General features: G+C 46.3%; 1 protein-coding gene across 3 annotated transcripts in view; it reads right to left on the reverse strand.

The window, feature by feature from the left end:
- Window positions 1–242: 242 nt before the first annotated feature.
- The window catches only part of SLC39A5 (solute carrier family 39 member 5), an 89838-nt gene continuing 63734 nt past the window's right edge, over window positions 243–26346 (reverse strand). For all 3 annotated transcript variants that reach the window (XM_029594709.1, XM_029594708.1, XM_029594710.1), the window contains 7 exons: window positions 18248–18417; window positions 17985–18134; window positions 16953–17040; window positions 16438–16701; window positions 15533–15613; window positions 15116–15306; window positions 243–1588 (listed from right to left, as the gene is read on the reverse strand). In XM_029594709.1, the coding sequence (XP_029450569.1) occupies window positions 1436–1588; window positions 15116–15306; window positions 15533–15613; window positions 16438–16701; window positions 16953–17040; window positions 17985–18134; window positions 18248–18417 (1097 nt within the window). In that variant the 3' untranslated portion in view covers window positions 243–1435. The remainder of the gene's footprint in view (window positions 1589–15115; window positions 15307–15532; window positions 15614–16437; window positions 16702–16952; window positions 17041–17984; window positions 18135–18247; window positions 18418–26346) is intronic.

Raw genomic sequence — 26346 nt, forward strand, 5'->3', positions numbered from 1 at the left:
GTGCTTTCTCCATTCTAAATACGGGCAATTTTAAATTCCATACTGCTGTCTTGATATGCAGTTATTTTCCCTACTATGTGACCACAATGAAGCTTGATCCTGAGACCTACCGTTAAGCCTTTTGTGTAAGACTTAGTTTGAGAAGCCCATATTCACATCTGCTTCTACTGGATGAAAAAAAACCACATTCTCCACTATACAGCACCAGCAAACTTCTACTAGCCAGATGCAATGAGGCACAGTCCCAGCTTCTAAAACCAATTTTATTTTGGGCACTTGCAAGAAAAAGCTCTTGTTTGGGCTAGAGCCCTGAAAGATAATGCATGATAAAACTTTTTTTTTTTTTTTTAAAGATAGTTCATGATAACATTTTTCATAGTGATGCATTGACCCTCAACTAAAATTTAATTACAAAAATTACCTAAGTGGTGTGCATACAGGGGTGTGGCCTCTCTACTTGTAGCATAGGAAGTGTGAGAATTTAAAATCTGTTAATTTTCTCTCTTTCTCAAATTCCAAATATCGCAGCAGAAGTTCCTCACCTCTGCAAGAGCTGAGCCTCTATTATGATGCAAATTAGGGGGAGGGGCAGAGTCTGCAGTGTTTTTCACTGCCGGCAATAATGTTACTAACATTATCTGCAGTAGTGTGCCGAATAACTACACCTTTTATGGTGTCGCTATACAGTGTGAAAGCAGGCAGCCGCTACACCGCAGTGGTGCGAAGGCTGCAGGCTTTCGCAGGCCCACCCACCCCCTTCGCCCCCCCATTTTCACAGGATTCACCATTCTGCGCAAGAATGGTGAATCCAGGCTCCCCCAAGTTTGGTCATCGAGCAATGGCTGGTGAAGGGATTTGCGCAAGGTTACAAGCAGCATCAGTGGGAGTTGAACCCTGACGTCTCTGGGGCTCAGCCTGCTACTCTAATCATTAGGCTACACCTCAACTCCTATGATTTAGAGAAATTTCATCTGCAACTACCCCAAAATAAAATTTAGCACAGAAAGGACCAATACTATCACCCTTATTCTAGTAAGTGGCCAGCTCAAAGCAGTGGCAGGGAGGCTGAAGTTCTGGTAGCATCCTTGACAGAATTGTCCTCTTTTCCCTTATTTTCTGCTCCCTGAGGGTGGTTCTTTCAGCAGGTGCAAGGCTGCAGAAAGCTAGCAGGCTCTCATCACAGTTTAGCATGCCCTTGCTTTGCCGGATCACAGCAGGATCTTAGAAGACTCATTTCCTTATCAGGCTTGTTCTCAGAATTCACTGGGTTGAACTTTTCCATTACTGGTGTGCTGCAGGAGGAGCACAGGCCCTGCTCCAGTGAAGACCAGTTTGAAGTATGATTCAGGTTGAGCCATGTGTTTAACTGTAGGCACCTGGCTGACTAGGCCCAACCAAGAGAAGAGCTGCTGCGTAGAATCCTGATAAATGGCTACTAGAGATCCACATTGAAGATCATTTGCTCTTCGAAGAGGGCAATGCAGACCATGATTCCAACCCCCAGCAGAAAGCCTAGGCTGCGCAGGAAGAAGTTCCTCATCTGCCCTTTTCCACTGCACGCTTTGGCTTGTTGCAACATTTCTGGAAGCTAAAAAGAGATTGGAAAGGTAACATTTCTCTCACAAAGAGGCCTAGTCCCTGCCAGGGCTGTCATGTTATTTCTACAATAGCAGCAGCACAGCTCCATTAGGTACTAGGTTTGATAGAAACATATTTAAACTAGCACAGAAATTATGTCCCCATTACAGGAATTACCGTATTTTTCAATCCATAAGACGCACCTGACCATAAGATGCACCTAGGATTCAGAGCGGGAAAATTTAAAAAAAAAATGGTGTGCTAAACCGGCTTTGTTCCCGGGCGACTGTGCGTCTTATGGAGCAAATTAGGGGAAGGCATAAAATGGGGGGGGGGGGGGGGGGATTTTGTTCCCATTCCCCATCCCAACCCTTTAATTAACTACAACTCCCCACCCTCCTGACCCCCCCCCCCCCCAAGACTTGCCAAAAGTCCCTGGTGGTCCAGCGGGGGTCCGGGAGCGATCTCCTGCACTTGGGCCGTCGGCTGCCAGTATTCAAAATGGTGCCGATAGCCTTTACCCTTCTATGTCACAGGGGCTACCGGTGCCATTGGTCGGCCCCTGTCACATGGTAGGAGCACAAGATGGTGCCGGCTGTCCATTGCTCCTACCATGTGACAGGGGCCGACCAATGGCACCGGTAGCCCCTGTGACATAGTAAGGGTAAAGGCTATCGGCGCCATTTTGAATACTGGCAGCCGACGGCCCAAGTGCAGGAGATCGTTACCGGACCACCAGGGACCTGTAGTTAGTTTTTTTTTCTTAATATTCACTGCATAAGATGCACAGCCATTTCCCCCCCCCCCCCCCCCTCCCTCACACTTTTGGGGGAAAAAAAGTGAGTCTTATAAAGCGAAAAATATGGTATGTAAAGATACCCTTTAAAACCTTGTTATTCTTCCAGTTACATAAATGGAAAATCTGCCTTTTTGGCAGATGGTATCTATACTGTTCTCACGTATAGGTATCCTCATGACAAAGCCTGGTTAGAGAAGTGACTAAGTCAGGGGTAGCCAACTCTGCTCCATGAGAACCATAACAGGCCATGTTTTCAGGATATCCACAATGAATTTGCAAGAGATCATTTGTATGCACGTCCACCACTGTATGCAAATCTCATGCTTATTCATTGTAGATATCTGAAAAACAGGACTGGAGTTAGCTACCCCTACTCTAAAGCTTTCTGATATGCCAGGTTGAGCAGATACAGGACATCCCTTATCACAATCCTCAGTTCATTTTTTCCTGTGGAGCCTAATGGCCATACTTATTTCTTTTTCCTTGTACGTACCCGGATCAGTCCAGACTGTGGGTTATGCCTCCCTTCCAGCAGATATAGACAGAGAAAAACTTGAAAAGCATCCCTCATAACTTGGAGCGCCACCTGCATCTCTTCAGTGTTTCTCTGTCTCCAGCAGATGGAGGTGGCAATCCCTGCAGGCTTGACCTTCTGTGTGGTCCAGATCATTAGTATTGTCAGGACTGGCTGGCCTGTGAGACAAATTGGGGGGGAAATCCCTTCCAGTCACTGCATGGGCCCGCGCAGCTAATGAGTCTAAAATGCAGCCGTTCCCTTGCTAAGCTGGGATGGAGCAGCCAGAGGCTCACGAGGAGCAGGGCATTTTGGCACTGTGCGGCTCTTAATAGGAGGCGCCGGTCCTGGATCGGAGCTGCCCTCACCTCTGGAGAGGATTCGTGAGCAAAGACCTGTGCGGGAGAGGCGAGAAGCTGACTCCCCACAGGCAACGCAACAGTTTGGGCACGGCCTGAGAAGCAAAATTAAAAAAGGAGCCGCAAGTAAAGCAGGAAGGCAGCAATGAAAATAAAGACGGTCTGCCAGAAAAACAAGCTCGCCTGTAAGTAAAAAGATAAGATAAACGGCCGTAGTGAAAAATAGTAAGAAGGCTGACAGGCTGCTTCCTGCCCGTTGCTGAGTCCCTTTTCATTTTTTGTTTGTTTTTTTTAAGAATGGACTGGGGGGCACAAGAAGGGGGGAGAGGGAACAGACCACCGGTATCTCCACCCCAGATGCCTTACCTGAAGAAGCCCCGCGGGGTCACCAGCCCCAGCTCCTGGATCCTACTACCAGAGGGGATAGTCCAAGCAGGACCTGCTGACCCCCTGGGAGGATTAATGAAGTTGCTTGATCTGGTTTGACCCCTTTCTTTTTTTTTTTAAGAGATTTACTTAATCACACAGAAAGTCAAGCCTGCAGGGATTGCCACCTCCATCTGCTGGAGACAGAGAAACACTGAAGAGATGCAGGTGGCGCTCCAAGTTATGCGGGGTGCTCTTCAAGTTTTTCTCTGTCTCCATCTGCTGGAAGGGAGGCATAACCCACAGTCTGGACTGATCAGTGGTACTACAGGAACGAAAATTATCAGTTAAGAACCAATTTTCCTTTTGCTGAGCAGTTTCCAACACTCTAAAGAAGGCCAAGAGTCAGAGTAATTCCTTGGTGCACTTGCAATAAGACCAGTGTATCCTTGACCTTGTTGGGAGGACAGTTTATCAGAATACTAGGTGCCACATAAGGCAACTTAGCAGCTCTTCAAAAGATACAAAATTGATCAAGAGTTTCTCCCTCAGGGCAAGTGTGATGACTGAGTGAAAGGTAAGGAGTGCGGAAAATCTTGGTCAAATTGACCTATGATGTTTTCAAGATGACACAGAGCTATTGCTTCAAATCTAATGTGCTGGATAAGCTTACTGACATGCCTTACAAGGAAACTAATAACTCATTGGGCATAAATCAAACAAGGGGTAGCTCAACTAAAGGATCACTATACTATGCTTCAGACTCTGGCTACAGCCAGTTCTGACCTGCCCTCCAATCATGCAAGAGGTATTTGAATGGAGACTGTTCTATCCTCTGAAAAGCCATTATCCATGGACAAAAAAAAGAAAATTGGCCACACAAGTGAGTGACATTACGCGATTGCACCAAGACAAAAGTTCTTGTGGTGCTCAGAACATGGTTTTTCTAAGTTTGCATAAGCCTTCCCATGAGTCTCCTCAGTTTTTCTCTTCTGCTCATAGTGAATGGACATGTTTTGCATTTTCTCATGCTGCTTATCATATTTTTCATGTGTAATGGAGAAATTACTGTTTACCTGATAATTTCATTTTCCTTAATGTCGACAGATGGACTCAGGACCAGTGGGTTATGCTCCCCTGCTAGCAGATGGAGACAGAGCAAGCTGACGTCACAGTATATATACTCCCACTGTGAAACCATCCTGCCACTATTCTCTTCAAAATCAACTGTGGACAGACTAGCAAAAAACTCGATTTAAAAGTCATCCATTACTATACTCAACCAACAAGAAACAATGAACTCAAGCAAGGAACATATGCACCCAAAGCTAGGGACTGGATGAACATTTTACCAGTAATCTCCTGTAACACGTAGCCCCACAGGAGGACCATTGACACAAACATTTGGCAGCCAAGGGCGGGAAGCCGAGTCATCTGTCTACATGCTAGGAAATGGAGAAAATACTACTTACCTGATAATTTTGTTCTCTTTAGTGTAAACAGATGGACTCAGGACCAGTGGGATGTACCAAAGCTACTCCCGAGTTTTGGCAAGAGGCTGCCCACAATCCAGTGAACATTGCACATGCAAAGGCTGCTTCCTCCCGGGCCTGCACATCCAGACAATAAAAACTGAAAAAGTATGTAAGGATGACCATGTCGCAGCTCGGCAAATGTCTATGGGAGATAACAATCTAACCTCCACCCATGACACTGCCTGAGCCCTAGTGGAATGAGCCTTAACCTGAGTAGGCAACTGCTTTCCAGCATCCACGTACGTGGCCATGACTACCTCCTTAATCCAGCGAGCTATAGTAGTCCACGAAGCTGGTTTGCCCTGCTTCCTTCAACCATGAAGGACAAACAGGTGATCCATCTTTCGGAAAGATTCAGAAACCTCCAGATACTGCAAGACAAGTCGCTTAATATCCAAGGGACCCAGGAGGCGATACTCCTCCATGTCCCTGACCTTATCCAGGGACAGCAAGGAAATTGACTGATTTAAATGAAAGCACGACACCCTTTTGGGCAAGAAGGATGGAACAGTACACAGCTGTAATGCCCCTGGCGACACCCGAAGGAATAGCTCTTGGCAAGACAAGGCCTGTAGCTCGGAAACTTGATGCACAGAACAGGTAGTCACTAGGAACAGTCTTCAAGGTCAATAACCGCAAGGAAAGACTATGCAGCAGTCAGAACGTAGGGACCGCCAAAAAATCCAGCACCAAATTAAGACTCCACAAACGGACCAGTAACCTCAAGGGTGGCCGAAGATGCTTCACTCCCTCCAAAAATGGGCCACATCAGGATGAGATAAGGAATCACCATTCACCAGGCCCCAGACACAGGCAAGAGCCGCAATTTGTACCTTCAAGGAATTAAGGGCCACTCCTTTGTTTAATCCATCCTGGAAAAATTCCAGAATGAGCGGGATCTTAACCGAACGAGGAAGAACACTGTGCTTCTCACACCAGGCCTAAAAAACTCTCCAAACTCGCACATAGGCTAAGGAAGTAGAGAACTTCTGAGCGTGGAGCAAGGTAGCAATCACTGGAGAAGAATATCCCCACTTCAACAAGCGAGCCCTCTCAAAGGCCAAACCATAAGACAAAACTGAGTCGAATCTTCATGAAGTTCAGGTCACTGCTGCGAAGGATTCTTGATCATCGAAAGACGAAAGGGGTCTCCACCAGTAGTCTTCATAGATCTGCATACCACAGTCATCGGGGCCAATATGGTGCCACCAGGACTATCATCCCCTTGTGGCCGTTGATCCTGCGAACCATCCTGCCTACAAGAGCCACGGAGGAAAAGCATAAAGCAACTTATCTTACGGTCAGACCTATACAAGATCATCTATGCCCAGGGACCACGGATCTCTCCTGCAACTGAAGAATCGAGGAACCTTCGCATTGCGAGAAGTTGCCAACAGGTCCAAGAATGGAAGGCCCCAGCGATCCATTATCAGCTGACACGCCTCATCAGACAACACCCATTCTCCTGGGTCCAAACTCTCCCTGCTGAGAAAGTCTGGTCCTGCAATGTGAGAGGCCAAGATGAGCTGTAGATGACCTTCCACCCATTCCATAAGTTGGTCTATTTCCTGCGACGCTTTCTGACTCTTGGTTCCTCCCTGTCGATTGATGTAGGCTATCATCATTGCGTTGTCAGACATCACTTGGACCATTTGATGCTGTAGTCTGTGGTTGAACCACAAGCATGCCAACCGGACCACTCAGGCTTCCAGGAGATTGATGTTCCAGACAGACTCTTCGGCATTCCAACACCCCTGGGTCATCAGCTCCTGACACTGAGCTCCCCAACCCTGGAAACTCGCATATGTCATGAGCACCAACCAGGTCGGGGAGGTCAAGGAAACACCCTTTCTCAGATGAGCCTCCTGCACCCACCACTGAAGGTGAGAGCAGATTTCCATCGGCAAGTTGAGCCAAACCGTTGAGCCTGCAGGTTCCGAGACAGCAGTGAACACTGAAGAGGACACATAGGCGCCCTCGCCCAAGGCACAACTTTCAGGGTTGCTGCTATCAAAATTCTTGTCCTTCCTGGTGTCAAACTGAACACCCAGCTATTCTGACAACTGCGATGGCTAAAGACTGCTCTTGGCCAGGTTCACCACCCAACCGAGCTCCTGCAACAGGGAGATCACCTTGCAGCTCTCTTTCTGAAACTTGACTCGAATCAGCCAGTCGTCCAAATACGAGTGTACCAGGATCCCATCTCTTCTCAATGCCACCGCTACTACCACCATGACCTTGGAAAACGTTCGGGGAGTAGTGGTTAGACCAAAAGGCAGCACCCCAGCACTGCAAACTGCAGAAAACATGGGTGCTCCAAACGGATGGGAATATGAAGGTAGTCTCGGACAGAGCCAAGGAGGTCAGAAATTCCCCCGACTGCACGGCCATTATCACTGAGAGTAAGGTTTCCATGCAAGAATGAGTCATCCTCAAATGATGGTTGGAACTTGGAACTTTTGAGATCCAGGATGGGCCGAAAGGAGCCCTCCTTGGGCACAACAAAATAAATGAAATATTGCCCTATACTTTCTTGAGACATAGGCACTGGAACCACAGCCCTGAACCGCAGGAGCCTTAGAAGCGTAGATTCCACTGCCTGCTTCTTCTGCGGTGAGTGGCAAGGAGACACCATGAACACGTCCAGAGGAATACTCTGAAATTCCAGTGCATATCCTTCTCGTATCACCTCAAAGCGTACCTGATCTGATGTGATCTTGACCCATCTCTGATAAAAGAGAGAGGCATCCCCATATCTCTTGTTCCCAAAGGTGGGTCGACAAAACCTTCATGAGAAGCTCAGGAGGATACGCCCCCCTGAGCCCACTCCTCTCTTGGGCTGTCTGGGACGAAAGGACTGAGACCTACCGAAAGACCGAGTCCTCTGAACGGTCGACCCTTTGTAGAGAAGAAACCACTTGGAACCCCAGAAATGACCCCTCATGCCAAAGAGGCGCTGCAACTGCTTCTTATCCTCCAGCAACCAAGGGACCGGAGATTCGCCCACTTATTGACCAGTTTCTCCAACTCACTCCCAAACAAGAGCGAACCTTTAAAGGGCATTTTTGTAAGATTAGCTTTGGAGGCTGCGTCAGCTGACCAATGTCACAATCATAGTTGACGCCTAGCTGCTACCACCAAAGCCACTCCTCTGGCCGAAGTACAGACCAAATTGCAACCCGCAGCAGGTTCCAATACTGCTCTGGAATTCACTCCAGAATCATCAACTTCCTGAGATAGATGCAGATAAGATCATGCCACGAAGCTATATGTAAAGTCATCGCCACTGCCTCAAAGGCTTGCTTAAGGATGGCCTCAATCTTCGTATCATGCACATCCTTCAGGGCCACTCCTCCCTGCACGAGGATAGTCTGCTTAGAGATGGCACAGACCAGTGCATCCACTTTGGGAAAACACAAATGCTCTCTCACAGCCAGATCCAGGGGGTACAGGCCTTCCAATGTCCGATCCCCTTTGAAACTTGCCTCTGGGGCGTCCCATTCAAGATCAATCAATTCCTGAATAGTATCCATAACAGGGAAAAACAAGAGATTTTATGCAAGGAAACCAAAATGGGATTCTTCTTCAGTTCAGAGACGGAACCTGCACCAGGAACACCCAGCTGTTTTAAAGTCTGGGGAATCAGGGCCAGCAGTTCATCGCTCTGAAAGAACCGTAACATGGTCCAATATGGTTCCAGTCCCAGAGGAATTTCCCATCCTCCAGGGAATCAGGATCTGCCTCATCATCAGTGCCACCTGGGTTCCTGTTGGGGGTTACCCGCAGCGAACAGAGGCGTGCCTCGGCACCTAAACATAGAACTGGAAGAGGGGGGGCCACTGGCTGAGGGTCCGACCTGACAGGAGTGGGCGAAGCTGAGGACTGCGCCTGCAGAAAGGATTGCAAACCTTGGAAAAAACCTCCACTCAAGAAAAAGCAGCCGGATCCAGGTCAAACCCAGAAGGAACTGGAGTGGGGCCCACTGAAATGCCATCCCCTCGAAGGAACCAGTCAAGGAAGTTTCAAGATCCAGTGTACCACCAGACAACCAGACCATCATCAGGCTGGGAGGATCCAGGCTTAGTGAAATTAGAGACTCTCCCTGAGCTCTAAACAGTGCTGACACAGGTTAAAGGACACATCAGGCTGAGATGCCCAATTACGACAGGCAACACAGAGAGAAAGGCACTTGGGCTTCGTGTTTACCAGCGCCATCACAGCGGTAAGCGTGCGTCTGAATGGCTTGTGCTCAAAAATTTATGCACCCAAAATTAAGTGCCGCAGAGGCAAGTGCAGCAAATTAAAGCATTTAAGCCAGTTCAAAATTTGTGCACACAAAAGGCACTCCCAAAACAGAGCGCACAATGCATGCGCAGAGCCAAAGCACTGCGCACACAGACGGCCTGTAGAGGGCAGCAAAGTACGCACAGGAATACACAAAAACGCCGCCATGGCATGCAATCCAAAAGCCTAACTGCAGGACCTAGCCCACCGAGGCTGCTCAACCTGCCAGGCTGCCCAGTTCCCCAATGGGAGTGGGAACGAATGTCGGGACGGTGCACTGAGCACGGAGACCTAAAACCCCTCTGTCTCTGTTTCAGAAGGTAAACTTTCTCCTTTTTTTTTTTTAACCCTACCTGATCTCAGCGCTTACCGGCTGAGTACAGAGACGGTCTCTGGCTGCCAGGGGATAGTGCATCTGCCATCACCGCCGCATTTGGCCTCCTGCACCCACTGCCTTTCAGCTGAATTAGCAGCTTAAGTCCATGCCAGGAGACCCAGCTACCAAATCCCAAGGCACACCTTTGAGGGACCACGGAAATCACCTCAGCAATTCTGAACTTGGGGAGGGACCTTTTGGTATCACCGCAGGAGCACGGGGCTTTCTTTTCCTTAATTCAAATTTCGGTTTTCTCCTTTCAAAAACCCGTAGCAATCCCCATAGGAAGATGCTCGTCCACTATCGGCTGGAGACAGAGAATACTAGCAGGCTGTGGTCACTGCAAGAGTATATATATTGTGACAGCTTGCTCCATCTCCATCTGCTGGCAGAGGAGCATAACCCACTGGTACTAAGTCCATCTGGCTACACACTAGGAAAGCTGGGCTTCAAAAGATGTCCTCTCTGTAAGATGAAGATGTCCTTACTAGGTCATAATGACAGGTGCATAAGATCTCTAGGCTCTGTGCCAAATCACACTGTCTGTGGTTGCATGTGCCCCAGGGCTAGAAGATACAGAAGCTACACTCTTCAGTATTTCCTGGAATCACCTCAGACAATAGCAGGAAAGAGAAAGAAACCATCACCAGCTGAGGGCCTTTGCCTAAATTTAAAAAGGTAGAGTCCTTGCATGCTCCGTATCATCATTCGGCACACACACAATTCCTCCTTGTAAAGAGGAAAGTAAGTCACACTCTTTGGCACCAAAAGATGCCAGCAACATGCTATTACACACCACTGGCACAGAGAAAATGTATTGCATTGGCTTTCCCAATGTATTTCTGTTTTGCTAATGCTGGAATTCATCTTCCTCAAAAGATAATGAGTTCATCAACTTCAGAAGCATTTTTTGTACCGCATCAATTCAATCACATAGTCTACCCTACTTATATTCACTAAACACTTTTGTTTGAAACATGTCAGGGCTTAAATGCCAGTAAAGGGGTAACTCCCAGGCAGGGCCGGTGCAAGGGTATTAGGCACCCTAGGCGAAACGTCAGCTATGCCGCCCCCCCACAATTAACTTACATTGTGCATTAATGAAAATAACGAAGTCTGTATTTATAACAGAACACTTATTTGACATTTTTATGCCATGTAAACCATTCAGATGATTTGTCTTATCGATGGTATAGAAACTCTTTTATAAATAAAAATAAATAAAATAAACATAAACCAAAGCTATACTTGTTGCTCAAACAAAAAAAGCAGACACATCACATAATATTAAATAATTAAAATGGCAGTCAATCAAGAAAAATAAACTTAAAATGCCATCTTTACTTACCCCCTTCCAGCAGCTCTCTTACTCCTCTTCCATGCAGGCTGTAGCACACACCAGAAGCAGCAATAGTGGCTAAGCTCTATACTCATGGTCCTCTTCCTTAATGCCCATGTCTCTCACACACACACACCATATCAGTCATGCCCCCATGACCAGTTTCTGTCTCTCACACACCAATCATCTCCCAAACAGTCTTTGGCACACACACACCAGTCACCTTCCTGAACAGTTTCTCTCATGCCATACACACACAGGCTTCCCACTCCCGTGTTCCACTTACATATATGGGCTTCTCACTCTCATAATCACTTTCTTTCTCACACACATACCCAGAGTTCTCACTTCCATGCTTTTTCTCTCTTTCACACACACACACACTCACCAGTCTCTCACTCCCATGCTTTCTTTCACATACACCCCCACACCAGGCTTCTTACTCCCATGCTTTCTCACATACCCAGAGTTCTCACTTCCATGCTTTTTCTCTCTTTCACACACACACACACACACACACATTCCTGACTGTCTCACACATCAGTCATCTCCTTGAGCAGTCACTTTCATTGTCTCTCACATATACACATACATCAGCTCTCTGACCAGTTTCTCTCAATCACACACACATGCTCTCCATCAAATACATTCTCTCACTTACACACACTCTCAATCACAGGCAGGCAGGCAGGCAGGCAGGCTGGCTGGCTGCTTCTCTCTCTTTCTCTCACTCACTTCCTCCCCCCCCCCAGCACAAACGGTAGCTGCTCCTCCTCCTCCAGCCCCTGCAGGCCAAGAAGGAAGAATCCCATCGGCCGCAGGAGGCTCGTGCTGCTCTCTCCTTTCCCGATTACCGGCTGCTTCAGTTGCTCGGGGGCCGATGCTGCTGTCGCCGCTATTTTTTCACGCAGCACTTCTCTTTCTTCCCGCGCATCACTTCCTGTTCCGGTTCAAAGGGGTGGGGGCGGGAAGAAGACCAGCCGCGGATGCAACAGCTTTTTTTTTTTTTTTTGCACCGCTGCCGTTCCCGCTGGGCTTGAACGTGCTGATAGCCCGGCGGCAACGGCAGCAGGGAAGAAAGAGCAGCGGGAGGGACCGGGAGCCACGTGAACCGCTGGGGGAGGTCAGATGGGTCTTTTGGGGCGGGCTGCCGGCAGCGGCTGTTTTATTTTTATCGGGGGGGCGGCGGCTCTCTTAATTTTACCGGGGCAGTGCCGCCCCCGGGAAGCTGGCGCCCTAGGCGACCGCCTAGTTCGCCTAGTGCTTCCGCCGGCCCTGCTCCCAGGCTCGGAGCAGCTAGCTGGCAGGTTGGGTTCAGGGATAGGACAGAGAGGATTCTTCACCTGAACCAGCCACTTCCCCCTCAACTCGAGCCTTTGGGTTCTGGTGGCTGGAAGGATTGGGATGGTCCAAAGGCAGGGATAACTGCAGGAACACACACACAGAATAAGGTGCCTGTCACAAACAATACAAATAAACATGCCAAGACATGGAGAGACAGGACAAACAGAAAAAAAACAGAAGATCACAACTAAGGCCACAAACAAACAAGGCAGGAACAAGTAACAGGAATACACAGAGCAAGAAGGCCTCCTACTAGAGAAGGCCAAAATCCAGTAAAGGAACAACCAGAATAATAAGCAAGGAGACTCCAAGCTGAGACAATGGTGATGAGCATGTGGCAGGCTTTTAAGGGTGTAGCTGACCGGTTTAAGGAGCCTACAAGACATAACCTGTGCAGCTCCGACTGAGGGCCCCTGCTGGAAGGAGGACTGCAGAGCAGCCAGGATCTTCACAAAATGGGACTTGTGCAGTGATTAGAACTTTGGACAAATAGTATTATAGAATTTATTCAGATAAGAGTTTCAACTTCCTTCCATTCACAGCTGAATTTTTTTCTGGGTTGCAGAGGATTCTATCAAGAATTGAATTTTTCATTTTTGCCACCCTAAGCTTGGGAGTCCCCATTTGGGTGGCTGTATTTGCATCTGCTTGTCACTGAAAAAACAAGCAGGCCGATTAAAAAAATTCCGCTGGAGAACCGGCACTCCCTGTTGAGCGTTTGCTTTCCCGACGTGCGCCCAGGCACCTCTCCTGGGCACGTGATTCTTTATTTAAATTAGGGCCCACACTAATAAGGAGGTGCTAGGGACCCTAGCGCGTCCCTAACGCCTCCTTATTAGCGGAAGCGGCGGTTGTCAGCGGGTCTGAAAACCGGCGCTTAATTTTACTGGCATCAGTTGTCGAACCCGCTGACAGCCATAGGTTAGGAAAACGGACGCTGGCAAAATTGAGCATCCATTTTCCAACCCGTGGGCCAGTGGACAGCTTTTTTTTTTTTTTTTGGGATCTCCGACTTAATAGCATTGTGATATTAAGTCGGAAGGTGTACAGAAAAGCATTTTTTTCTGCTTTTCTGTACACTTTCCTGGTGTTGTTCGTGATTAACGCCTGCGTTTGGGCAGGCGTTAATTTCTGAGATTAAAATGTGCAGCTTGGCCACACATTTTACTTTCAGTATCCCGTGGGAATAACTAATAGTAGAAGGGGTAATAATAGCGGGTGTAAAACGGGGGCTAAACGGTGCGCTCAGCTGAGTGCACCATTCTGTATCGGCCTGAAGGTTGCTTGCCTGTAACAGATGTTTTCCATGGACAGCAGGACAAATCAGCCACACAAATCCCTCCTACCTTCCCTAAGTTGGAGCTCAGCTAGTAGTAGACTGAGGAGACATGCATGGCGATGGCTGTGTTGAAGTCTCCTGCATACCCAGAAAGGTTACTATTTCTTTCTTGGGTAAGAGAGATCATGTTCCATCACAACACCATCAGATGATGTCACCCACCAGTGTGGTCGATTTGTTCCACTGTCCATGGAGAAGATCTCTAACAGGTAAGCAACTTTGCTATACAGAACTGAGAGGGGCCATAGACAACTGTTGTGACACAGAACATAGAAACATGAAGGCAGAAAAAGACCGTATGGCCCATCCAGTCTGCCCATCTATCCAATTAATTTAGCATTATAATTCTCATCACTTCCTTAGAGAGCCCCTGTATTTATCCCATGCTTTCAGATACTGTTTTTGTCTCTACCACTTCCACCTGGAGGATGTTCCATGCATCCACCACCCTCTCTGTAAAGAAATATTTCTTAAGATTACTCCTGAGCCTATCTCCTTTCAACCTTATCTCATGACCCCTCATTCTAGATCCTTCTTTCTATTGAAAAAGGCTCACCTCCTGGGCATGGAAACTTTTAAGATATTTGAATGTCTCTATCATATCTCCCCTATCACACCTTTCCTCCAGGGTATACATGTTTAAATCTTTAAGTCTATCCCCATATGCTTCAGAATGAAGACCACACATGTTTAAGAGAGCATGTCAGAAAGCTCTAGAAGCTTTAGAGTCACTTTTCTAACCTGGCTCCGTCCAATGACATCACCCATGTGCAAGGACTGATAGCCTGCTGTCCTCGGAGAACACCTGCTACAGGTAAGCAATTTTGCTTTCCCTAGAATCACCTTGCAAATGAGGTACATTACACCCTATTGTGATTGCACAAGGACACAGGTATTGAAATAAAAGAAAAATAGGCAGAGAAAGAATGTAAGGGAGCATGGGAGGCATTTTGAACAATCCTTAATTTAAATATAATTTTCCCTAGTATGTGTATATAACTATGCATTTTCATTTAAATGATATTATGAATGATTTATAATGAAAAAACGCATATTTAAAAAAATCCAGCATAATGTAACATGTCTGCCAGTATGTTCTGTATCCTATATTAAACAGCCTATTTCTAAACCATGCCTTTAGCTTTCCATGTTACACAGTGCAGGGGTCATAACTGCTCACCACCCAAGGAAATCCAGGCAGCAATTTAAACTGTTAGCCCTACGACAAAGCAACTACTCAAAGCAATGAAATACATATTAACAGTCTGCTAATGCTTCCTACCATATCCACCAGGGCCACATAGAGAAATATCCCTGCTGTGACAGCAAAGACCCAGGAAGTGATCTTGGCGGAACTCTGGCTAACGGCTGTGCCAACCAGCATTCCCAGGTAGCCTAAGAAGGCAGAGACCAGATTGAAAAGGACCACTTTCCGAATGGGCATGCCTGCCTGCAACAGCACAGCAAAGTCACCTGCCAAGAAACACAAACAGAGGCTTTGTCTGGGGTTTGTCATAAAGCAGTGCATGGGTCTTCTGAGACTTAGGGGTGAAATTTCCTGTTCATTAACCCTGTGCCCATCACTGGGAACAAAGGATGACAAAAGTACAAGACAAAAGACATGATTCATAAAGCACCATCATTCGTTCCCAAAGAAAATTCTCAGCACAAATCCCGCAACCTCTGCAGTGCCACTCACCTAGTTCATGAGGCAGCTCGTGGCAGAAGACGGCCACTGTGGTGCCTAGACCACTGGAAATACCCCCAGAGAAGGCAGCCCCTGACCGGAAGGAAGGTGAGAGGAAATGAAAGATTAGTGGCCACCAAATGGCATTGCTATGGCCCTCAAATGTTCCTGCTGTGTAACTGGCTAATCGAGCCCTCTAATCATAATCGGGCGGGCGATTCTCTATTTAAATGAGGCCCAGCGGTAAAACAGGCAAAAAGAGGCGCTAGGGACACTAGTGCGTCCCTAGCGCCTCCTTTTGGACTGGAGCGGTGGCTGTCAGTGGGTTTGACAGCCGACGCTCAATTTTGCCGGCGTTGGTACTCGAGCCCGCTGACAGCCATGGGCTCGGAAACCGGACGCCGGCAAAATTGAGCGTCCGGTTTTCGACCCGACAGCCGCGGGCCGACTTCAAATTATTTTTTTTTTACTTTTCGAAACTTTCGGGACCTCCAACTTAATATCGCCATGATATTAAATCGGAGGGTGCACAGAAAAGCAGTTTTTACTGCTTTTCTGTGCACTTTCCCGGTGCCCGAAGAAATTAGTGCCTACCTTTGGGTAGGCGCTAATTTCTGAAAGCAAAATGTGCGGCTTGGCTGCACATTTTGTTTTCTGAATCGCGCAGGAATACCTAATAGGGCCAACAACATGCATTTGCATGTTGCGGGCGCTATTAGGTTCAGCGGAGCGCACTGTACTGTATCGGCCTGTTTGTTTCAGCCATAGGGCCTGGATCAAACCTGCAGTGTCTGTACCTTTCCTGCTGCCTTGGTCAGCCTCTCAGCTGATAATTAAAGTGCCTGTGCTAGAAAGGTTTTTATGGTCTACAGAGGTGAGAGACAACCAGCCCAGCACGCAACATCCTGTTCACTTACCAATTGCTAATCCATCTGTAAAATTGTGTATCCCATCTCCTAGAATCACCATCCATGCAATGCCCACTATGCCCACATTCTCGATGCCATCTGGGCTGTGTGAATGCCCTGGGTGATGGTGATTATCTTCAGCAGCTGGCATGCTGCCTATGCTCTGGGATTTAGGATCTCCCATCTGTTCTTCCTCACTGTACAGCTGCAGTGAGTAGCGCTGTGCTTCCCTGTCATCTTCCTCTGCCTCCAAGCTATGCTGGGTTCCATGCTCTGCAGGAAGAGAGAGAGATCAAGCATCCACACTGGGGGTTTTTTTTATTGAAGAAAAGAGGCCCTGGCAGGAGTGCACAGCATCAGTTACTGAAAGAAAAATCTCCAGGGAGCAGAGCTTGAGGGACAGACTGCACCGGGCTTTCTGGGGAAGGCAGTTCCCAGAGCTCGAAGTGTATGAGAGAGAGCACAGGTACCTACTTTACCATTACTTCCGATGGTACTTGGAGAATTCCTCCAGTTAATCTCACCTGCAGTCGTAACCACCCGTAACACTGTCATCAAATTTTCTTCTTGGCCAGAGCCAGAAAACCCTGGTCGTTTAGTCCGAGGTGGTCTCTGTGTGCAGGAAACAAACATATCCAAGAATCACTCCAATGGGAAAACCTGCTCACTGTCCATTCACAGAGGTGACCCGCCCCAACCCATCACCAAATGGTATAGAACCACTGGCCGACCAGCCACTAAGTGTGATCACCAGTGTCTGAGCTAGGCTGAGCAAAGGAGAAATGTCAGTAGTCTGCAGTGCATCTCGCGCATATTCAGCCAGGGAAGTCAAAATACAGTGTGAGGTAATAGCCATTTTTAAAGGTGGCTTACGCTTCCTCCTGAGGTGAGGAAAGGAGCAGTGACTATACTAAAGCTAGGTACGATGATGACTTGATTTTTTTTTGTTTGTTAAAATCTTATTTCCTTGCTTCCAATGGGGGTAGGCACTCCATTTTTTGTTTAGTTTCTAGAGAGAATATCCAAGTAATGTTCACCAAGCACAAGGCTGCTGGGCAGCTAACAGAAAAAAAAAAAAAACTTAGCATACTGAGACCAAAATGTATTAGTGTATACATTTATTAATATTCTTATTTAAATTTCCAAACTGGTGTGCCTGGTTTCACTATTTTTGTTACAATTTGGCTTTTTTTTTTTTAAGTACCCTGGATTAGCTATTTTGTTAAGATTTTTTTTTTTAAATTACTGGCGTTTAGGTCAGAAGAGAAAAATGCATGCATATATTGGATTTTCCAGAAGCATGCATAGTTTTGCCCGTGTAAGTGAACCCATTGAAATACCAGGTGGACGTACACGTGGATACTGTGCATCCTCAGAACCTTAGGCAAACTTTCAAAGGTAACCTGCCCTGAGTAGTTTTGTGTTTGTAAATCCATCTCAAGTAAAGAGGGTTCATAGCCCCCTACTCTTTCAGACACTGAGCAGATTTTTTTTTTTTTTTCTGAGATCAGTTTCGGGTTTTCTCTTACTGCTCCACCCCTCGGCCTATTTCTCACCTTTGCGGCTCGTCTTTGCCTCACCAGCCCCAGCAGGTTTTCGATGAGAAACAGAAGGTAAATGCCACCGAGCACCAATAGCCCTTTCAGCACGGCGTCATCCATGGATGGCTGGGGGCTGTGCTTCTCCTGCTCATGGCCCCCCTGTGCCTGAAACACAAAGAGCACCTGAGTCTCCATGTGCTGGAGCTGTCAATTATTTTTTTGCTTCAGCAAGGTGAGAGCAGAGGGTGCCCAGGGGCTGGAGGACTGAGAGAACCTACGTGGGGCAGGAGGTGCAGCAGAGCATCTCCACACAGCGTCCCCACGGCCAGCGCCACCAGGAAGGTGAGCAGGGAGCGCAAGAGAGCGCGGCTCAGGAACGGCACCAGGACAACAGCCAAGATGGACGGGACACTGATCAGCGTGACAGCCAGGAAACCCCAGCCTAGCGCTGAAAAAAAAAAACAAACAAACAAGAGTATATCAAATTAAAAAAAAAATGTCAAAAGAATGAGCAGATATGGCTGAAGAGACATATTTGGATGCATGATATGCTTATGATAGCAATACAGTACTGGAAACCTTCTCACACACATGGTTCTCATATGAAATTTCTCTATGGTGTTTAGTATAAATCAAATTATAATCTTCAGAGCGAGGTCCAGCTCTTCAGTAAATGACGTCCTGGCTGAAAATTGTCCATAATGTCCCTCCTCCTCCAAACAGTTTCTCCCTTCTTCTCTGCTCTCCTTCCAGGCATTCTCTCCTCCCTCCATCCATTTCTCCCCCCCCCCCCATCTCCCTCCTCCATGCAATATTTCCTCCCTCCCAGCATTCTCTCTCCTGCAAATGTCCCTCATCCCTTCTCCAGACAACCTCTCCTCCTTATCCCTTCCCTCCAGCATTCTCTCCCCATCTCCGGTAACTTTCTTCCCCTTTCCCACCTCCTCTCTTCTTTCAGGCATTTGCTCCCTCTGTTCCCCACCTTTCTCCCTTCCCTCAGCACACCCTCTCTCTTCCTTCCCTTACCTCCTCTCCCAGTATTCTGTCAACACAGATAAAATACAAATTCTGGAATCACCTCAGTAAAAGCAACACAAATTCTCCACTACGGGGCATTTTGGAAACAACATAAAACCCAATTAAAAAATTTTAAAAAACCCCAACATTCTAAATCTATATAGAAAACTTGCCATACTAAAACAATACTAACTGCCAGGACTCAAACAGCAAAAATTCTACCTATGAAAGGCAGCATGGCAATTATTAAAGCAGACCACATACTAGGAAAACAGAATAAGTCAGACTGCTACAGATTCCTGTCACACATGCAAGAACACAGCAGACCCTCAAGTAATACAGAATACGAGACCACTGTTAGATACAGAAAGATATAGACAAAAAACAAAAAGGAAATCCCAAGAAGCCAGACTCTGCATACAGTGCAACATTAGAAAAAAAAAACAAACCAGAAATACACTACCTCCTGTACTGTGCAAAGACATCAGTGATGCACATTTCCCAAAGCTGACATATTCCAATCACTAAACTTAAAGGGGTCTGTATTCAGTAGGCTGGTTAGTTGGCAAGCTATCCAGCTAAAGTTAGCCAGATAACTTGTCCCTTATATTCAGCGGGAGAAACATCATGCTGAATATACCAGCTTAAAGTTATCTGGCTACATATACGTTCACGTTTATGCTTCCAGTGTTGCTTCTGTCAGAACAGTGCTGGAAGCACCAGGATGGGGCAGAGGGTCCCTCACTCCCAGCGGTGAAGACAAAGGTATCGGCAGAGATGGGGTGCAGGAGCTACCCCTTTTATCTTGTGGGTGGGTGGGAAGGGGGGAGGCAGGCTAAGCTCCTTTTAAAAGGTTTAATCAGGATGGGGCCCATCTTCCAATACCAGGCAAATTATTACTTTTTTTTTAAAAAAGGTTTAGGGGGCAGGGAGAAGGTTTTATATTATTGTGTAGCACTGTTATTATGATTTGGGGGAAAGAGAAGGAAGGGATGGCCCAGCTTATTTGGTCTTTTTTGTAGATGACAGCACAACTTAGCAGGATATATTTTCAAGATAACCAGTTAAGTAGCGCATTATCCAGTCACACAAGGCCGCATAACTTTCAACCTGTTCTGAAGCAGGTCTAAAGTTATCCAGCTAAACTAGCCATTTAGAAGGATAACTATTAGGTTATCCGTCTAAATGGCTTTCTATCTTTGCTGTCTGGGCACTTTATTTATTCTAATTGTGCTGATTCTGGTCTTTTTCCTTACTTTCAATTGATGTCTCTTCTCCATTGTCCTTTTCCAGGGCCTCCTTTCTATCTTCTGTTTTTTCTCTCTCCTGTTTGCTTCACTTCCTCCCCTAAGTCTGTCTCCAACATTGATCTCTTCCTTTCATCTCATTACTCTGTGTCTCTGTTCACTCATAGCTCAATTTCACCTCCCCCTCCAGTTCTCAGCCACAGTTTTTCACCTCCCAAACTCTAACTTCCATTGCCCCCTCTCAGCTCCCAATCTCCCCTTTTGTGAGCTTGAAAAATCTGGCTCCATTGTCCTTTCCCTTCATATGTAGCCTCCTGACTCTTTCATCCTCTTCCATCCCCAAGCTGATTCTCCTACCATTCTCTTCAAGCTTTCCTACACCCACTTTATTTCTCTCCTTGCCAATCTTAGTTCCAAAATCCAATAGTTTTTCTATGGGGATTCCTCCTTCTACATCCCATTTGGATTCCCTTGTCGCAAATTCACATTCATCCATGGATAGGACAACTTCAGATGAGCTACCTATAGTAATCTCTGATTTAGGAAGAATCACAACATTATAGAATCCATTATCATACCATTCAGCTGATGAAGCATCTACCAGTCTCCCATCAGACCCTTTGCTGCAAACTCCCAGAAGTACATCTTGTAGGCAGGACATGTCATATCAGGGTTTGTTTGTTTTTTCCAAAAATTAGCTAAAGCTAGTGTCCCTATGCTCCTGAAAATGTGGAGTTGCGGGAAAAACTGCATAATTAACTTAAGAACATAAGAAATTGCCATGCTGGGTCAGACCAAGGGTCCATCAAGCCCAGCATCCTGTTTCCAACAGAGGCCAATCCAGGCCATAAGAACCTAGCATGTACCCAAGCTATCTGGGGTGTATCGGTCCTTTGGGTCTTCATATTTCACCACACACAAAAACACGGAGTGAACCTGCAACACTGGGTGGTGATGCCTAATATGGAACCAAGCATCATGTAACTATAGTTTGGATTATTCTTCGCTATATGCATTGGTTTGTACTTGTTTACAGTAAATTTCATCTACCATTTAGAAGCCCATTCCCCCCTGACTTGTAAGGTCCTCTTGCAGTTCCTCAGCTTGCGATTTAACTACTTTGAATAATTTTGTGTCATCTGCAAAATTTGATAACCTCAATTATCATTACTTTTTCCAGATAATTTATAAATAAATTAAAAAGGGTGACTTTGTCAAACACCTTTTGTAAATCCAGAAACACTGTATCAACTGACTCACCCTTGGCCACATGTTTATTAACCCCTTCAGAAAAATCCAACAGATCTGTAAGGCAAGACTTCCCTTGGGTAAATCCATCTTGGCTCTGCTCCATTGATCCGTGTTTATCCAGATGGCCAGTAATTTTGTTCTTCTTAATGGCTTTCATCATTTTGCCCAGTACCAATGTCAAGCTCCTTAGCTCATAGTTTCACAGATGACTCATTGAACTCTTGTTAAAACTGGGGTTTAAGTTGGTCACCCTCCAATCTTCAGGCATTGTAGCTGATTTGAATGAAAAGTTAGCGATTACTAGTAATAAAAGTGTGTGATTTCAGTTTTTCTTTCTTTCTGAGGTGATTGGTTATTCTTTAGGTTGCCATTTTTGCCAGTCTGACAATCTTCTTTTCAGTTTTCCTTTTGGCCTGCCTCATTACTGCTTTACATTTAACTTGCCAGTACTATGCTCTTTTATATTTCCTTCATTTGGCGCCACCTTCCAGTTTTTGAAACTGGTAATGGAGCCCACACAGAAGGGGGGGGTGATAATGGACCTGGTGTTTATCAATAGGGACAAGGCTTCTGATGTCATAATGAATGATTATCTGGGATTCAGCAATTGGATGGTGTGGTAAAAGCAAGTTTGCTTACCGTAAACGATGTTTCCGTAGATAGCAGGATGAATTAGCCATGCTGTCATGGGATCTGTCAATCAGGCCCGGGAGGCGGAGCTTGTCAAAGCAGAGAACAGAGCTTTGCTCCCTGCGGCTGCGCGTATGTTCCCGCGCAGGAAAGTAACGGACTCTCCTCAGTCTGTAATTAAGCTGTAGTGTAGTCGAAGACTTGGTGAGTGCCAGGGAGGAGGGTGGGTCAGCATGGCTAATTCATCCTGCTATCTACGGAAACATCGTTTACGGTAAGCAAACTTGCTTTTTCCCGTCGATAGCAGGGCTGAATTAGCCATGCTGTCATGGGAGTCCAAAGCTCCCGATCACGTCATTTATGACATATATGGTTAGACGTGATCCTTGACAGTGTGGCAGTCACCGTGGACAGGAGGACAGAGATTGCAGAATTGCTTGCCCTATCTTCGCATCTGTGGTTGCTTGCTGGTCAAGGCAGTAATGAGATGTGAAGGTATGAAGTGATGACCATGTAGCTGCCTTGCAAATGTCTATGGGTTGCACATTCTTCAGGTGTGCTAAGGATGTTGCTACCGCTCTGACTTGGTGAGCTTTAGGAGTAGATTGTAAATGTAAATTCTGTTTGTCATAGCAGAATTTGATGCATTGCGCTATCCAACTGGAGATGGTGCGTTTGGCTACTGGCAGTCCAGGAGCCTTAGGGTCGTAGGAAACAAAGAGCTGGGAAACACGGGAGTCCGAGTTCGTCCTTTCTTTGTAGTGTGTTAAAGCTCTTTTACAATCCAGTGTGTGCAGTCGCTTTTCCCTATCGTTTGCATGAGGTTCAGGGAAAAATATTGGTAATTCCATTGTCTGATTGAGATGGAATGGGGTAACTACCTTTGGTAGGAAGGATGGGTGAGTTCGTAGAACTACCTTCTGCTGATGAAATTGCAAGTATGGAGGATAGTGAACCAAAGCTTGTAATTCACTAACTCTTCGTGCTGATGTTACCGCAACCAGGAATACTACCTTCCAAGTGAGGTATTTCATGTGTACTGAGTCCATAGGTTCAAATGGAGAAAGCATGAGCTGTTCCAGAACTATATTGAGGTTCCATGGAACTGGAGGTTTGGATACCGGAGGACGAATGTGAGTTAAACCCTTCATGAAACGAGTCAGTAATGGGTGATTGGATATAGGAATGTCATTGATTGGTCTATGATAGGCGCCTATGGCGCTGAGATGAACTCTGATGGATGATGTTGCTAGTCCAACTACATATAGAGAATGAAGATAATCAATGAGCAATTCCGGGGAGCAGTCCAATGGCGGTACACCTTTGGAAGTGCACCAGGTAGAGTAGCGTTTCCATTTATAGCTATAATTTTTCCTGGTTGAGAATTTTCTTGATTGTAACAAGATGAATTGTGCTGAAGTGGAAACTCCTTGTTCTGTCAGGAGGAGCCTCTCAATCTCCAAGCTGTTAAGTGTAGAGATGAGTGTAGCGGGTGTAGAAGTGTTCCTTGATCTTGGCTGAGAAGATTTTGACGATTCGGTAATAGAATTGGATCCTTGATGGATAGTCGAAGTAGGAAACTGTACCATGGTTGCCTCGGCCATGCTGGGGCTATGAGTATCAGTTGAGCTTTGTCCGCTATGCACTTCTGAATTGTTCTTGTTATGAGAGGTATGGGAGGAAAGGCATACAGAAGGCCTGTCGTCCACGGAATGAGGAAGGCATCTTGAGCAATCCTGAATTGGCTTGGCCTTATCGAGCAGAATTGGGAAACTTGAGAATTGATCTCTGTTGCAAAGAGATCTATGGAAGGTGTCCCCCACTGTAGAAATATGTCCTGGACTACTTCTGAGTTGAGTGTCCATTCGTGGGGATGAAAGATGCGGCTTAGCCTGTCCGCTCTTGTGTTTGCAACTCCTGGTAGGTAAGTTGCTTGTAGGTGTATGCAATTTTTGTGAGCATGTTCGAAGATTGTCAGGGTCTCTTTGCAGAGGGGCCATGAACCGGACCCTCCTTGTTTGTTGATGTAAAACATCGCTACTTGGTTGTCTGTGTAGATCATGACCCTGCGTCCCTTCAGGTGGTCTTGGAAGACTCGCAATGCATTGCGAATCGCTCTGAGTTCCAGTAGATTTATTTGTAGATTCTGTTCTGAGAGTGTCCATAACCCTTGGGTTTCGTAAGTCTCGAGGTGTGCACCCCATCCCTTGCGAGATGCATCTGTGGTTAGGACTGCATTGTGAGGAGGGGGGCTGAACAGTGCTCCCTTGGACATGGTGGAGTCTAGGAGCCACCATGCTATATCTTTTTTCATTTCTGCAGTCAGCAATACTTTTTGCGTCAATGGTTGTGAATGCTGTTTCCACTGTCGTTTCAGACCCCATTGTAGGCGTCTCATGTGTAGCCTGGTGTTGGGCACCATGAAATTCGCCGCTGCCATGTGGCCCAATATTACCAGGACTTGTCTTGCTGACGGCCTCTGAGTATGTTTCAAGTTGTGTAGAAGTTGACGGAAATGTGATATTCTGTCGTCTGGGAGGTATGCCCTGTTGCACGTAGTGTCCAGGCATGCGCCTATGAACTGTAACTGCTGTGTTGGTTGTAGATGTGATTTCTGAAAATTTATCACCAACCCTAGTTGTTGTAAGCAAAGTATCACACGATTGAGGTGATCTTGTAAGATATTCGGAGTTGAGGCTATTATTAGCCAATCGTCCAGGTATGGAAAGATGGTTATACCTTGTTTCCTGAGATGAGCCACCACCACTATCATGCATTTGGTGAAAACTCTGGGTGCAGCCGATAGTCCAAAGGGAAGAACTTTGTACTGGTAGTGTTGATGTCTGTAGCGAAAGCACAGGTAACGCCACGAGGATGGATGGATTGGAATGTGCGTGTAAGCATCCTTCAGATCGATGGAGCACATCCAATCGTTGGTTTGAATGAGAGGAAGAATTGACTTCAACGATACCATTTTGAATTTCTCCTTGGTGAGAAATTTGTTCAACTCCCTTAGGTCTAGTATGGGGCGAAGGCCTCCAGACTTCTTGGGTATGAGGAAGTACGGGGAATAAAATGCTGCTAGTTTGGGGTGTGGGTGGATTTGTCGAATTGCTTGTTGTTTGCAAAGTAAAGCAATTTCCTCCCCCAGTTGTGGATGGGAATTGTAAATCTTGAGTGTGGAAAGATGAGGCAAATTGGAGTTGGTAGCCTTGACGTACTATCTCCAGTACCCATTGATCTGATGTTATTGTTTCCCAGACTTTCAGGCAAACACAAATTCTGCCTGGAGGAGCTTGATGTTGTGGTGGCGGCTGAATAACTAAAAAGATGAGGTTGGCTTTGCAGCAGTAGTCTGCTGTTGTGCCTGTTGCCTTTGGTTACGTGGTTTACCTCTTCGTTGATTTGAGGTATTGTTTTGTGGAGCAGGACGTTGGTAGGCAGGGTATGGCTGCGTACGAAAAGATTGATACGATCTATAGGGTCTTCTGCCATATGATTGTCTACGGGTAGACCCCACATAACGACGTGTAGTCGAGTAAATAGGATTTGATGTTAGAGATTGTACTGCTAGAGCTTCCTCTTTTAATTTACTTACTGCGTCCTGGAACTTTTCTCCAAACAAATTATCTCCCGTGCATGGGAGGTTCGTTAGTTTTACATGCAAGTCATCTCTTATGGAACTTGAACGTAACCATGCTAGTCTGCGGGCTGCAATAGCTGCAGCAGACGCTCTGGATGACGTTTCATGTGCTTCATAGATTGATCTCAATAGATGTCGAGAACATTCTTCCATATCATGAAGAGGCTGAGGTATTTGTTCCGCTACTGAGGAATGTATACCTTTCATAGCTTGCATACACTCATACAGATATTGCACCATGTAAAACTGATGTTGCATAATTCTTGCCGTTAACATTGAATTATGGTATATTTTCCTACCAAATTCATCCAAATATTTATTGTCTTTCCCTGGGGGAAAAGCAGTGTGCAATTTTGTTTTCTTGAACCTTTGCAACGCCGATTCTACTACGACTGATGCGTGAGGCAATTGTGGTAGAGTGTATAGTGATGCTTTCTTCATACGAAATTTAATGTCTGTTTTCTTGGAAACAGGTGCAGTTGTATAAGGCGTTTCCCAGGATTTTTGTAATACGGAGTGCAGGATTTCTTGTGGTGGAAGAGATGTTGGTTCCACCTGAGTATCAAATATCTTTAGAAGCCCAAGAGTT

The sequence above is a fragment of the Rhinatrema bivittatum genome, chromosome 3 (assembly GCF_901001135.1).
Source record: "Rhinatrema bivittatum chromosome 3, aRhiBiv1.1, whole genome shotgun sequence".
NCBI classification, from domain to species: domain Eukaryota; kingdom Metazoa; phylum Chordata; class Amphibia; order Gymnophiona; family Rhinatrematidae; genus Rhinatrema; species Rhinatrema bivittatum.